General features: G+C 39.7%; 2 protein-coding genes and 2 non-coding genes across 10 annotated transcripts in view; all 4 read left to right on the top strand.

Moving 5' to 3' along the window:
• The first annotated feature begins 380 nt into the window (after nt 1-380).
• RABGGTB (Rab geranylgeranyltransferase subunit beta) lies at nt 381-11816 on the top strand. Its single transcript, XM_054071115.1, has 9 exons — nt 381-545; nt 1415-1522; nt 2583-2780; nt 5489-5594; nt 7106-7158; nt 7278-7388; nt 8305-8430; nt 9787-9936; nt 11249-11816. The coding sequence occupies exons 1-9, from the start codon at nt 396-398 to the stop codon at nt 11387-11389; spliced, it is 1143 nt and encodes a 380-aa protein (XP_053927090.1). The 5' UTR covers nt 381-395; the 3' UTR covers nt 11390-11816.
• On the top strand, nt 1684-1764 carry LOC128852776 (small nucleolar RNA SNORD45). Its single transcript, XR_008450828.1, has one exon. It is a non-coding gene; the product is annotated as a small nucleolar RNA SNORD45 (small nucleolar RNA).
• LOC128852777 (small nucleolar RNA SNORD45) lies at nt 8876-8956 on the top strand. The gene has a single exon (XR_008450829.1). It is a non-coding gene; the product is annotated as a small nucleolar RNA SNORD45 (small nucleolar RNA).
• Nucleotides 11817-11953: 137 nt separating the features above from the next.
• MSH4 (mutS homolog 4) overlaps nt 11954-15761 on the top strand; it is a 47483-nt gene continuing 43675 nt past the window's right edge. For all 7 annotated transcript variants that reach the window (XM_054071114.1, XM_054071111.1, XM_054071113.1 and 4 more), the window contains exon 1: nt 11954-12765. In XM_054071114.1, coding sequence (XP_053927089.1) covers nt 12702-12765 — 64 coding nt within the window. In that variant the 5' untranslated portion in view covers nt 11954-12701. The remainder of the gene's footprint in view (nt 12766-15761) is intronic.

The raw sequence follows: 15761 nt of genomic DNA, 5'->3' as shown, positions 1-15761 counted from the left end.
GCGTTCAAAAGATGAGATGATGTCATACCTGAGGTCATGGTCTGGTGGTGGACTTGCAGGGCTGGATTGGTGGTTGGACTCAATGGTCTTAGCGGTCTTTTACAACCAAAACCATTCTGTGATTCTATGAAACACACGCAGACCATGACCTCCAAAGGAGCTGTAAGAGATTCTAGGGAGTTTATAATACTTCTCTTACAGCTGACTTTGAAGTCCTTAAAGATGACCTTTAAGATCCCTTCCAACCCAGACAATTCTGTGATTCTATGACTTAACGTGAAAACTATTATTCTTGCTGGCTTATTTTTCTCCATTCATGAAACACCACCTCTATTTTGGATTCTAAAGGCTCTCAGAACTAACTGCACTGCTGGCAGCGCGGGAAGGAACGACTGATGGGACTCCACAGCGCTGGCGGCTGCCCCTCCCCTCTGAGGTTCCACACTCCCGCAGACGCTCCGCCCCCCCCCGCCCTCGGCGCCGCAGCCGCCATTTCCCGCCCCGCCCCGGGCGTCGCTCTCTTTCCGGCGCGGGCGGACAACATGGTGGGCGCGGGGTAGCGCGCGCGGCGAGGGAGGGGGTTGGCGGGAAAGGAGAGTCGGTGACGGGAAAGGGGTTCGGGGGTGGGGGGGTGAACGTCCCCCGCGCTCCCGGGGAAGGGCGTCTTTTTTTTATCCCCCCCTCCCCACCCCCCCGGCTTTTTTCGGGTTATTCCTGGCGAATTGGGGATTTAGCTCAGCTTTATTGAAAAAAGCCGTGGCTGCCCCATCCCTGGATGTGTCCCAGGGCAGGGGGGGTGGGGCAGTGAAGCGGCCTGGTGCAGTGGGAGGTGTCCCCATGGCAAGGGGTTGGAGCTAGATGGGCTTTGAGGTCCCTTCCGACTCAAATCATTCTATGATTCTAAGATCCCTGTCTGTCCTGAACGCGGGGCAGGGCTCCTGTATTGCACCAGCACTCGGTCCTGGCGCCGTGCTCCCAGAAAGAGAGCAAAAATCATAGAATCATGGAATCATAGGATGGTTTGAGTTGGAAGGGACTTTAATGATCATCCAGTTCCAACCCCCTGCCATAGGCAGGGATACCTCCCACTGGGTCACGTTGACCAAGGCCCATCCAACCTGGCCTTGAACATCTCCAGGGATGGGGCAGCCACAGCTTCTCTGGGCAGCCTGTGCCAGGGCCTCACCACCCTCGTGGTGAATTTCCTTCTTATATCTACTCTAAATCTGCACCTCTCCAATTTATTAGCCATTTCCATCAGAGTGGTTTGGGTTGGAAGGGACCTTAATGAGCATCCAGTTCCAACCCCCCTGCCCTGGGCAGGGATGGCCCTTACTGAGCATTAAACTTCGCCTGGGGGCTAAAACCTGCTGCGCTGACAATGCCACTGATGCTTTCTTGGTGCTTTTTATAGGGGACACCACAAAAGGATGTCATCATAAAACCTGATGCCCCAAGCACGTTACTTTTGGAGAAGCATGTGGACTATATAGCTTCGTATGGAACAAAGAAAGATGACTATGTAGGTATTGGTTTATTTTGGTACAGCTGTGGTTTTGCTAACTGTAACAATAATCTTTATTTGCTTGCTCATAGTTAAGGGTTAGGTGGACGCTCACAAGTCAGTTGCTTCTTGCCCTGCAATCCAGAGCATTAAAGAACGATGTCTCTGTTATTTCCCGAGGTCTGTGATGAGTTTTGGCATGTATTCTGAGTATAAACTTGAAGAGTGTCAGTTTAGCTCTAGAATTACTCTGAGACCTGGGAAATGGAGCTAGTTATTGTTTCCTCATCTGCTAGCATGCGTGTTGCTCTTTAGGTGAGACAACAAATCTCGTTACAGCACCACTTGGTGCTTGCTCGGATTGATAAACACTTTTATCAACTTTTAAACAGTTTTATAGTGGTAGGTTATCAGATGTAGCCCACAACAATGGGATTCCAGTTCCAGCAGGTGAGAAATGTCAGTAATGGCTTATGTTGAAAGACAAGTAAAGTTGTGGTTATTTGTACTGTCCATGAAAGAACTCTAATCACTGTTGCTTGTGTTTTTCTCATGCTTAAAAAGCACTGCATGTAGAAAATAATGTTTATGGGTAGTGCAGCTGATATAATCAACATGACAGAATTCAATGAGGTTTCACTTCCTAACGTAGCTTCAGGTTGTGGCAGTTTGGGCTCTTGGAAGTAAGTTTTCTTAATGTTAGACTTATTACTTTCAAGATTAATTGGGATAGTAATTTGGATGGCAATAATAACTGATGTTCTGAAGTGAACTGGTGCCTAAGTACTTCTTCGTGTTGGATTTGATATTGAACTTGATACTTGAAGCTAAAAAATAGAGGGTAGGAAATGGAGTGTAGTATATGTGGCTATATCCGCGTGCATGTGCCTTTATGCATGTGTATCTACACAGATACCTGATGTATAGGGTATTTGTGAGACTGAGGCATGCTAGGTTATTATGGGATGGAAAATGGCTGACATGTTCCAGTGTTTGTAAATGTTATCTTCTGTGTTTTCATTGCTCTGCATTAATGATGTGCTTATCCGATTAAGAACTAAAATCATGCACTACTTAGGAATACTGCATGTCGGAGTATTTGAGGATGAGTGGTGTGTACTGGGGGCTGACAGCAATGGATCTCATGGGGCAGCTGCACCGCATGAACAAAGAAGAGATCTTGGAATTCATCAAATCCTGTCAACATGAATGTGGTGGAATAAGTGCCAGCATAGGTCATGATCCTCATCTTCTCTACACTCTCAGTGCTGTCCAGGTAAATGCAACAGGGTAATTTTAGATAAAAACATTTGTAATTAACAACTTTGATGATTTCAGATTTATGAACCAGGTACTGTTGGATGCGGCAAAAACTATTTTGCAGTACCTTATTAAAAAAAAAAATCTAATGGACAGAACTGTAGGATTTATTTGTAGCACTTCCTGAAAAATCGTCAGATTTGAAGCATTGTCCTTTTAATGAGCATTTAGTCATGACTGCATTCTTGATATGTTTTGTAAGAGTCTTTTTGAAGTACTTCTTAGCTGTTTTACTGGAGGGGTTTTTTAGTTGATTTTGGATTTCATAAATTCTTAGCATACATTGAGGTGAAAGGTAGTGGACAAGAATAAGAGTCAAGTTTTGGATTTTATTTTTGATTGTATACATTACTATATGTAGTAAGTTATATATTATAAAATATTAGTAAATAATCATGGAATATTTATATACTCTATACATTTGTATAATGTGTATAATTGTGTAGTGTGTTTACACTTCAGTACTGTACAAAACAAACATTCTAGTAGCCAGTTCTTGTTGTGTTTCTCAAATCTGCTTTTCTTGTGTGTAACTTAAATATGATGCCAATCTGTTAAGCGTTTTATGTGTTTATTTGGTGTACTCTTCCTCTCCGAAAAAATAATGCTCAGTCTTATTTTTTTCACGTAATTATCTCCATTGTAGATTTAATTTCTCACTTTCTTTTGTTTTCCTTCTCGTGGGAACAGTTATGGGAGAAAAAAAACATGGAAAAGGCTCAAATGCTTCTGAACAGTTGCTTGATTGCTTGCATCGCTAGATAGCATCCTGTCTTAGGAAGAAAATGTTTTGGATTTGAAACCCTTAGGTAGGACAGAAGAATGCTGTTTTCTTGGGTCAGTGAGGACTGTTGACACGTATTTATCTGCTCTGAAGGTGGTATTCCAGAGCTGAAGTGGTAATAAATTACTCTGAGAAGCAGGAAACTGAGGTTTCTTTGGGCTGTGACATTTGAGCTTTTCCAAACCATCCAATCAAATTCCTTTCACAAATTCTTATCCAGTATGAAGACAAGGAGGTACAATTTGAGATTGTTTGCTTTTACACATTAAAGATGGTAGTTCTTAAATAAATATTTGATGTTACTAGTAGATATTTTCGTGTTAGCTGAATGCAGCTCCCGGTGTCCAAATGTGAAAAGTGTTAGTGAGTGTTGATGTAAAATTGTTGCGGTAAGCTTAACGAGCGTGTCTTAATAAACACGCGTGTTCTTAGTGAACAAACACTGTTCAGTCCTGTCTACGTATCCAGAATGTTTTACAGGTCACGTCACATCTTCCTTTGATCACAGTTAGTATACTAGTAGTTGATTCACATTTGTCTTTAAGGAGCATGCAATGGTTTTGTACTTTCTTTTGGAGTTGTCCATTCTTTTTTCCATTTCTGTGAGACTTCAATTTTATTTGACAGTTGGAAGGTTCCACCTAGCTCTAGGTGTTCAAAGTTGTAGTTGCTGGTATTTTTCAGGATTGGCACTGTAATATTGCATAGTTTCAACTGTTCTTTCTATTTTGTTATTTATAATAAATTCTTAATTACTCTTTACTCATAACTTGCATAGTCTGTAAAAAACCACGAAGGCAGCTGGGGCTCAGAAATGTAATTGTTGTTCCCACGTGACCTTGTGTCATATGGGTTTACTGGTTCACGTCAGTGCTAGCTCAGAAAACTGTATTCCTCACTGTGACCTTTATTTTTCTTTCAGAATGTACTGACAGTACGGTTTGTGTTTGATTGTATTGTTCATACTTTTCATTAAATTGTTGCGATTTAATTCTACTCATTGTATTTAAAAAATGAATGTAAATAAAAATCTACAATTCAAAACTAATCATTGACAGGCTGAGAGAGTTGGTGTTGTTCAGCGTGGAGAAGAGAAGGCTCCAAGGAGACCTTATAGCGACCTTGCAGTACATGAAGGGGCTACGAAAAAGCTGGGGAGGGACTGTTTACAAAGCCTTGTAGTGATAGGACGAGGGGAAATGGGTATAAACTTGGCAGATTTAGGCTGGACATGAGGAATTTCTTCACCATGAGAGTGGTGAGGCACTGGCACAGGTTGCCCAGAGAAGTCGTGGCTGCCCCACCCCTGGAGGTGTTCAAAGCCAGGCTGGACGGGGATTTGAGCAACCTGATCCACTGGCAGGTGTCCCTGCCCATGGCAGAGGTTGGAAATAGATGGTCTTTAAAGTACACTTTCCAACCCAAACCATTCTAGGGTTATATGGTCGCTGGCGGGCTTGCACTGTAAGTGGTGCTTGACTTACCCTTGCATGTATCCAAGCAGCCACTGTGTACAAACTACGAATCTGTAAGTCTGCGATATCATTATCCCGTTATATAATTAACCATAATCAAATCTCTGTTCTACATAATGCTAACATAAAACCAAACAAACCCGATTATGCTTTTAAAAGGAGAGCTTAAGTTGGGAGAGTAACCAAGCATGAAAGAGTTCAGCTTGGCTTGCCTGTGTTTTCATTTAAAAGTTTTTAGACAGAGATAGGTGAACTGCAGTGAATGAAATTTTATTTTAATAAACTTTACTGAATAGTGTTCACAGACAATTAAATAAAGTATTTTGTAAATCCATGATTATTTTTTTAAGAAGTAAATATTTAAAAATTTTGCCTCTCTGATTGTTATTGTCTTTTTTTTTCCAGATTCTTATCTTATATGATAGTCTACATGTTGTTGATGTAAATAAAATTGTTGAATATATACAGAACTTGCAAAAAGAAGATGGATCATTTGCTGGAGATATATGGGGTAATTTTTAGATCTTTAAAATATAGCAACTGGGTTGACATGCATAAGTTTGTGAACTTCAGTTTCGTTGGATGGTCTGTTTGCTTATGCATTGCATGTGAACACTTATTTTCTGAGTTACGAAAAAGGAGTTTCTGTGAAGGACAGAGTTATGTTTCATTCCTTTCATAAATATTCTAAACTTCAGTTCCATTCTTGTATTAAAAATAAATTATCCAGGTCTTAAAGAAGAAACTTGACAGTGCTTTGATACACTAGGTGCACCATTGGGTGAGGAGTGTCTTAGCTTGCTGTTTAATGGCAGTGAGTTATGATCTTTATCCAGATCATCTGGGAAAGGATCTTTCACTATATGGGAATGTGAAAAGCTAGTTTTGTACTCGGGAACTTCTGTTAACACTGATTTTGTTTCTGCGCATAAATTTTTTATGAACAAAGATGGTATTTTTAAGCTGTAGTGTAGATATTTAGGCACTCTAAAAATACTTATCTCTGTGGAATGCTTAAATTTGATTAAAATCTATTGCAGGTCACTCATGTTATTCTTCTAGTAAAATCCAGTGATTGCGATCAAGGCAGTCTCTGTGTATGTTACCATAAAGGCAGCTGTTCTGCTGTGTATTAAAATGGTTCATAGTTTGCTGCATCCTTTTTGTTAAAGCACTGAAAGAAACGTGCTGAATGTACAATGGATTCGTGTTATTTCTGAGAAGCAATTACAGGGCAACTGCAGGAGTGTGGTACCTGATGTAGACAGAACAGCAGATGTTTGTTCTACGTGTTTCAGCTTGTCAATTGCTTAAGAAAAGTCTTGCATCAGTTTGAGCAAAAAATGAATGTTTGTGGCTGGGTTCAATTTTAAGTTTTGACTTTAGGATTTAATTGCTCAGAGTTTATGCTTAGGAGAGTTATGTTCATATGGACTTGCTGAGTGATCGTTCTGCTGTAGGTGTAGTGGTTTTGGTTTGACTTCCAGGTATAGATGTGTGAAAGAAAATTACATATTTCATCAGTCTTCTTCTAAAGCAGAAATGGCTTCTTCTGTTGGACTGGGTCATTTCCAGAGGTCCCTTCCAACCTCTGCCATTCTGTGATTCTGCCTGGAGTCGTGTCTGAGTATTTTTTAGTCCACCACTCTGCAATTATCTGGTAGAGCACTACAGATAAACTCTAAAATTATGTAGTTATTCATAAAATGTCTAGTTTAAGTGATTTGAGTACATATCTGACTGTACACCAGCTCAAAATGAGTTATCTACTTTTTTGTGCTGTGAGCATACAGATCACTTGAGTCGTGATGTACGCTTCCTAAATTACTGAGGAAATAATCCATAGGCTGGAAAAGGAAACAGTAAAGTGGCAGGTTTTGTCTGATTTTTGTTGTTCAGTGTAAAAGCTAGTATTTTAACATTTTGTACCATATTTTCAGTGGCAATTTAAATGTGTTTTTACTGATGTTAATAAAACTACTCTTATTTCATTCTCTCCACCCCACCCCCCCATCCTTCTAGGTGAAATAGATACAAGATTCTCCTTCTGTGCTGTGGCAACTCTTGCACTTCTGGTAAGTCCTAAATTGTTACTTGCACAAGTACAGAATCTTCTCTTTGGTGCTGCTCAAGTTTCTGTAGCTGATGAGCTTGGTAGAATATGAAGTACCTTAGTTGATTTTCTGACTTGCAGGGAAAGCTGGATGCTATCGATGTGGGGAAAGCAGTAGAATTCGTTTTGTCCTGTATGAACTTTGATGGAGGATTTGGTTGTAGACCAGGTTCTGAATCACATGCGGGACAGGTGAGTTTTTCTTTATATGGCAATGCTTTAAATTAGTAACCATCGCACACTGCCTGTACATGTTTCTTTACAGCATCTGTCAGTGATGTCAATTGATGTACCTTTCTTGTTTCCCAAACTCCTGATTCTGTTACTTTAGGTAAAATAAATGAACAGATAGGTAGATAAATATGAGAAGATGAGTAGAGAGCTTGGCAGTTACAGGCTGGCCAAAAAGAGAGTTCATAAGGGAACAGCTTTTAGGACTGTATTTCAGTCTTCACACAGTGATGTTGTAATAGTTAGAGTGAGGATTTTTAGAGAATTTGAAATGGGTATAAATGGAGATCTTGCACAAGATCTGTCGCTGTGTCTGCCACAAATCATAAGGAAACATAAGGGACAATTGTTGATTATGTTTGATACTTATCAGCTGATGAACTGAAATAAATAAGAGATGATCGGGGTTAACCTGTTTCTGCTAGTGAATTCATTTGGTTTTTAGTTTGTTCTCCACAAGCCTTAGGGTAAGAGGTACATTCAGGAACAAAATGTAGGCTGGATGCACCGTGTTCATAAAGGCCACATCCAATCTCTGGAAATCAGTTTGAGTGCTCTGGCTTGAGAGTCTGTTTTTAAAATACAACTGTGTGACTCTGCCTGGTCTCTTAGGATCTTTTTCTAAACCTAGGGTTAGTGACTTGTGTTAGTACTGTTCTATGACTATATTTTGGAACTGGTACTTTATAAAGCAAATGTAACAGTAACACTTTTCTAATGGAAAAGTAACTCATTTGAAACCAGGAGTTGAAATGTGTGCTTCTTTTGTATTGTGTTTGCATGACTCTATTCCTGCTTTGAGATCTTCCTGCATTTAGTCTGCTAAAACTGTACTTAGTTTTTAAATACACAAAAAAAATGATATCTGTAATTTTAGATCTATTGTTGCACAGGATTTCTGGCTATAACAGACCAGTTGCATCAAATAAATGTTGACTTGCTGGGTTGGTGGCTTTGTGAACGCCAGTTACCTTCTGGAGGCCTCAACGGACGACCAGAGAAGGTATTAGGTGGCTTCTTTTGTTTGTTTAAACCTCAATAGAGATTATTTTTCCTAAAGCTGAAGCGTTTCTGGAGAACGTCACGACTTGTATGCAATTTTTGGTACACTTTTCAAAGAAGGCAGGCCTTCATTTTGATTGTTTTGTGACTGACACTTGTCCTGCAGTTGTTAGCTGTGCTTACTTGGAGTCCCCTGCTTAAAAAAGCACATGTACCAAAGTGTGTCCTGCTGACCACTGAACTGGTAGCTTGTTAAGCCAGGGCTTGAATCTGTTCTGATGTTCAGAGTTGTCTGAAAATTACTGTTTGTTTTGGTACAGCCATGTTTTTGTTAACAGTAACAAAACCCCTTATTTGCTTGCTAATAGTTAAGGGTTAGATGGACGCTCACAAGTCTTGCCCTGCAATCCAGAGCATTAAAGAATGATGTCTCTGTTATTTCCCGAGGTCTGTGATGAGTTTCGGCATGTATTCTGAGTATAAACTTGAAGAGTGTCAGTTTAGCTCTAGAATTACTCTGAGACCTGGGAGATGGAGCTAGTTATTGTTTCCTCATCTGCTAGCATGCGTGTTGCTCTTTAGGTGAGACAACAAATCTCGTTACAGCACCACTTGGTGCTTGCTCGGATTGATAAACACTTTAATTGGCATCAGTTTTATAGTGGTAGGTTATCAGATGTAGCCCACAACAATGGGATTCCAGTTCCAGCAGGTGAGAAATGTCAGTAATGGCTTATGTTGGAAGACAAGTAAAGTTGTGGTTATTTTTACTGTCCATGAAAGAACTCTAATCACTGTTGCTTGTGTTTTTCTCATGCTTAAAAAGCACTGCATGTAGAAAATAATGTTTATGGGTAGTGCAGCTGATATAATCAACATGACAGAATTCAGTGTAAATCTTGGATGCAATAGTGTTTCATGTCACACCAGGAAATGGTGTATCCTAGAATAATCTCCCCTGGCAAGCAGATAACCAACCAACACATTTTTGTCAAAGAAACAATAGTTGGTATGAAGTTCTTTGTACTGACTCCAGAAAAAGATTCTGCTTTTTCAGCCTCTCCCATAGAAGGTGAAGGCTGTTTAAAAAAATCACATTCTTGTGGTTTTGCATCTTGAAGAAAGGGAAGAACTTTGAAAAAAAGACTTTTTCCCTTCCCGAAAAAGCGAAGACCTCTGGAAGGAGATTGCATCCTGGAACTTTCTTCTCTTTTACCCCAAAGAAACTCTTAAAAAAAGTGTTGTTTCTCTGCCAGAGTATTATGACTGACACCTAGTAGTTTGCAGAATCACCATTAAAATTTGCAATGTTGTGTTTAAAACAAAATCGAATAACAGTCTGCTGCTCTGCTTGCAGTTACCTGATGTGTGTTATTCATGGTGGGTGCTGGCATCTTTGAAGATGATTGGTCGGTTGCACTGGATTGACGGAGAGAAACTGCGCTGCTTTATTTTGGCTTGCCAGGATGAGGAGACTGGAGGATTTGCTGACAGACCAGGCGATATGGTAAATAATCCTTTACTAAATAAAATAGACTAAATAGAAAATTTCAACTGGAACAGTAGGTTTTCTCTGGCTTTGAGATGAAACTTGAGCTATTTCAGTCTTGCTAGAAGAACAGCTTTGCAGAGCCTTTCCTCTATATCTAATGCAGGCTCCTTTGGGAGCTCCTTTACGTATTACGTTAGCGGTTGTTTCATATTATTTTTACCTGTCATCCACTGTTGAAGTTGGCACTGCCATAGTGATGTTGACGCTTAGGGGTTTTTGCTTTGTTCCTGCAGAAACTCATTTCTAACAGACTCTGGTGTGCTTTGTTTTTTTGCTTTTGTTTTTTTTTTCTCTGTTTGTTGGTTTGGGATATTTTTATTATTTGTTTGTACTCACAAAGAGGAGCAAGTGAACATGTTTGAGCTTTGACCACACCCATAATGTTGTTTCCAAACCACCGAGGAGCAAGACGTGCTGTCCTTGTGTAGTTTGAACCTTCTAGGCTTCAACTAATGGCTGGAGATATCCTGTATGTGGCTATAGTGTGGTAATTCAGTTTAGTGTACTGCAGCGGAGATCCTTTGCGATGAGATCCAGGAGTTCCACTGATGCAAACGGTCTGCGTGTTGCACTGGGCAGCACAAGTACAGTGCACGGGACAGGATTCCGATTACCACCACTGACAGGATGCTTATGTCATGAGACTTCATCATTACTGGTTATAGATGCTTTTAGGGAAGGCTCATGCAGTGAAGGAATGCTTCCAAGGAAGGACAACTAATAACTGCTCCTGTCTCTTTTTGGCTTTTTCTTCCTTGTATTTTTTTCCTTTCCATTTTCTGGCACTGTAGGTTGCTGCTCCCCTCTCAAGGTTTTGCAGCACAGCTCTGTATTCAGAGACCATTAAAGAGCACTATAATGTTGCTGAAGAGCACTATAATGTTGCTGAAGAGCACAAAGAGAGTTTATGGAAGTGGTACTTAGAGATGATCAAATTTACTTTGAACATTTTTATTAGCTTTGCTTCTACTACCCTGGTATTGCATGCTCTTGGAGATGTGTGAGTGCTTCCTGCTAAATTCAGAGTTGAAACTCATCTTCGCAGCAGACAATTGACAAGCATTTCTGAGTAAATCATAGTCTTGTAAATGCATGCTGTGGAAACTGTCTTGCCTGTCAACACGTGTCAGCACAAATGAAAGTTTATGCAGTGATGTCTTCTCTAGCCACAGAGATTTGCATGTTAGCAAACAAAAGCTTCATTACATACAAATGAGAAGCTGATTTGACTTTTGGAAATGAAGACAAACTTTCTTTCTTCTCCCAGGTGGATCCTTTTCACACCTTATTTGGAATTGCTGGACTATCTTTATTAGGAGACGAACAAGTCAAGGCTGTCAATCCTGTCTTTTGTATGCCAGAAGATGTCCTTCGAAGAGTAAATGTACAGCCAGAGCTTGTGACCTAAGCCTTGTGGAGACAAAAGGTTGATATGCCAGTTGCTTTAGTTTTACTGATTTAAGTCATCTCATCTCTGGAACGGTTAGCATATTCTTCTGTCAGATGTGTTTACATTAGGAAAGCAAAGCAATAGCGTTACCGTGGGCTTTGTCACATTGCAAATGTATTGGAACAGGCTGGTTCTAATAATCTGTAACATGTTCTTTGGTTGTATATAAGAGATGTAGAAACATTTCTAATCTGTATCTAAATATATGGGCTTTTGCTTTTTTTTTTTTAATTTTAAAGTCAAAGCGATAGTATGAATGCTCTGATTTTTCATATTCCTGTGATATCAACCATGCTAGCATCTGTCTTTACACAAGCATGTGTTGATGGTGGATCACACAAAGCACTTTAAAAGAATATGGAAAAAAAGAATCCAAATAAACCCCTACGTAAGCCATGTACTTAATGCCACACACTCGTGTATGTAATTCTTCCCGTTCACATTTGCCATCACTTTTATATGCTGAGAAACAAGCTTTTTCTTCTGATAGTAATTGATATCAATAGAAACAAAAATTATGGTTCCATTAAGTATATAAATGTATTCATTTATTGGTGAGTCACTTAGACAAAGTTTAGCTGGTATTTGAAACAGAGCAAACCTAGAGTATGTACAGTGAAACTTGATAACATTAAACATTCGAGAGAAGGTCTGCATAGGACAGTGACTTGTAACTGAGTGTAGAATTGATCCTAAGTTATTTGCTGGTTTGAAATTCTGCTTTATAGCTTTTAAGTCAGTAATTGCCAATGCTTGATTATGGTGTAATTGAGAGTAAAACTAGCTATGGAAAGTACTTGTTCTTTAAAGGATGAAGTCTTCTTTGTCTTCGCAGAAACCCTAAAATAGCCTCTTAATTCACATTCCTCACACCCTGGCTGAGACTGGATGTTTTTCCAGTTGAAATACACAGTGAAAGGTAATTGTGAAGGGGAGGAAGTCTCTTGATAATCTCTGTACTTATGCTTAAGGAAAGTCTAAAGTTGTTTCAAACACAGTTTTAAAAGCTAGCTGGTTAGTTTTACCTGTAGAGAATTTCAAAGAGAGAATGTTTATTTGAACGATCACCTATTTCTAATGAATTTTTAAAGCCTTCTCTACAGGCTTTTAGATAAGGTAAAAACCCCTACTCTTTATCTGTCCAGTTGCCTGATGATTTCTTTGGTCAATGACTGTAATTTCTTCTTCAAGGTTTGGAAAAAAGTAGGTTTTGTATTAAGTGAGAGGGAATGAGAGCATTGATCGAGTTTAACGGAAGACTTTAAAATAAATGTTTCTTATTCCAGGTTATCTTTGCAAGTGCCACTTCTTTTCATCTGAGGAAACACTGTTCAGTACGTAGGAATTTTTCCACTTTCTCCATGTTGTGTAAACAAAATAGAATCCTCTTCAGAATGTCTAGTCTGGTGTAGACTTGGGCACCCTGGAAATCAATATGTGGTTGATACTGGATGACAGTGTAGAACACTTCACTGTAGGTCGAAATCCTATCAACACTGTTTTTCTCTGAAGGTCTGGTCAACTTCATTTCCTAAGTCAGGTGTGATTTGTAGGATCTTAGAAGATTATAGGTTAAAAAAGGGGTGAGTGTGCATAAACAAAAAACTTCTTAATATTCTTCCATTCTTGACATCAGTTTTTTTGAAATACTGTATTTGTAGAGTCATAATTTTTCTTACGCAAACAATCACATTTTCTGTTAAATGTACTGTGAAAAAAATTAGTTGCCTGGTATGTCTGTGTTAAGACTAACCTAATTTTGGTGCAGAATACATTGTTACTGTCTACCTCTATTTTGTTAAATATACTGATAAGATTTTTTTTTTGAGCTTATGGAGTTAGAAACTTTGCAGTAATTAATATATTGTTCTCAATCTTGAGTTGCAGGTCCGTTATTAAAGGCTTTCAGAAATTTGTACTGTCACAATTTTTTTTCTCCATGAAAATCTTTATATGGAAGGATCCTGACAGCATGTTAATACTTGATCTTAAGTACTGTCGTGTAGCAAGCGTTCCAGCAATAAATTTTGCAAGGTGCTGTGCGAGAATTTGCTAAACAGTAATGAATAATTCAGGTACATAAAATTGTGTCGATGCGTTTGTTAAAAGAAAATCTGTGCATGTTGGGAGAGATCAACAGCCCTTGCCTTCTAAGAACATGGTCAAGCCCAGAGGTATGTGCTTTGTTGCAGAGATGTTTGCACTCAGTTTTGTTGAGACAGCTTGGTTAGGCAAATTCAGCCTTATGATTTGTGACCATAAGAAATGAAGGAAGCTGGAAGATGGACATTGCTTTTATTTCTGTTTTTCTTGCAATATATTTGCATTTCTGTCAGAGGAGAGGAGATGGTCTAACATTAGCTTCAGAAGTCTGAATGCATATGGAAAGTTCCACGTAGGACTTGGAAGTTTGGAACAGTGGCAGTAACTGCAATTGGCTGTAGCTGTCTGCCATCCTTTGCAGTGAAGCTGATGTTTCTAATGCTCAGATTCTTAAAGCCATCTGACGGATGGTGCTCAGTGCTGAGAAAGCTGTTGCTGTTGTGATGCCTACCTGATGTCAGCCAAGGAGCTGCAGCTGGTGGAATTTCTGTGGTGAAGCTGAACAACCAGCAGACAATGCCTGTCCACAAGGAATGGTGCACTGGAGAAGGCTGGCTGCAGCTTGGAGGAGGTTTTAATGCAGCTGTATTACATCCCAGAGACAAAATTAAAACAATTCTAGTGGTATGTAGTACATACTCATATACAAAGCGGTGTCACAGTGATCTAAAACATGCATAGAAGGATGTATTTAAGAGAGTTCTAGTGATACAAGAAGTAGTTACTATTACAAACCGTGGAATATTTTTTGATTTAAGCTAAAGTAGAGTGAAGTTTCATCTAAGTATTTGTGGTTTTGAAAGTTAGACAGAATGTCCCTCTGACAGCATGTTTGCTTTCAAGCAGTGTTTTTCCAGACACTGTTCATTCCTTGGAGATGATCACGCCTTGTGTTCATTGTGATCGGTGCAGAGCAGAGGTGTCTCCTGCAGTCCCCTCTGTTTGCAGCCTTTCCCGGTTTCCAATGCAAGGTCAGGCAGAGCTGGAGCCGGCTCCAAATTACCCAGAGATGCGGCTGTTGTGAAGTTCGTGGTAACATTAAAGCGAGTTCTTGGGAAGGAACGGAAGATGCGTAAGATTCCTGGGAGATTCACACACACGCATGTGAGTGGGAGATGCATCCCGCCCCATGGCTGCACAGATCCATGCTGAGTGCTCGCTCACCCCGCCCAGGGCTGATGAAGGGCGCTCGCTTGCCCAAACAGAGTCTTGGAGAGTGGATTTGCTGGCATTTTTGATACCACTAGATGTAAACAAGCTTTATGGTTTCATTCGGAATTTTTTAGCATCTTAATTCTTGAGGAGGAAAACTGAAGCTTCTGCTAAAATTCCCTGAATGTTGATGAATGAATATGGGACAAATTGGGTTTAAACGCTTCACCACCATGTTAAGGAGCAAGCACAGACCATTTTGCTGCATCCCTTGTGCTGTAGTTCTGTATTTTCATAGCAAAGATTGCATATTTTTTATAACGAGGGTCACATTTTTATAATGAAGATCACATACTTTTATAAGGAAGATCACATTTTTATAATGGTCACGTATTTTTATGACAAAGATGGCGTATTTTTAGCGAAGATTGTGTATTTTTAATGAAGATCACATATTTATGGCAAAGATTGCGTGTTTTTATATAGTGAGGATCACATTTTTTATATAGTGAAGACCGTGTATTTATATAGCAAAGATTGCGCATTTATAGCAAAGTTAATGTATTTATACTGAAGTTCAAGTATTAGTGAAGATTGCATATTTTTATAACGAGGTTCCCATGTATTTATAATGAAGATCATGTGTATTTGTAACAAGGATCCTGTATTTTTATAATGATCTTGTATTTTTATAACGAGGTTCCCATATATTTATAATGAAGATCATGTGTATTTATAACGACGGTCCTGTATTTTTATAATGAAGATCCCATATTAATTAACAAAGATCGTGTATTTTTAATGACGATCACATTTTTATAACAAAGACCGTCTATTTTTATGGTGAAGATCGCGTATTTTTAATGAAGATCACCTATTTTTATAACGGATATGATGTATTTATTCAAAGATCCCTCATTTCTGGCCTGTGCTGCCCTCCCCCCCCCGCGCTGTTTTCCCGCCCGTGGCGCGCGCCCTCCGCCCCACGCGCTGCCCGCCCCTCACGCGCGGCGCCGCCATTTTGCGGCCGGGGGCCGGCGATGGCGACTGGGAGTAGCGGGCTGGCGGGAGCCTC

Source organism: Cuculus canorus, chromosome 7 (genome assembly GCF_017976375.1).
Source record: "Cuculus canorus isolate bCucCan1 chromosome 7, bCucCan1.pri, whole genome shotgun sequence".
Classification (NCBI taxonomy): Eukaryota; Metazoa; Chordata; class Aves; order Cuculiformes; family Cuculidae; genus Cuculus; species Cuculus canorus.
The sequence above is the reverse complement of the archived record's forward strand: the minus strand, read 5'-3'. Positions and strand labels throughout refer to the sequence as shown.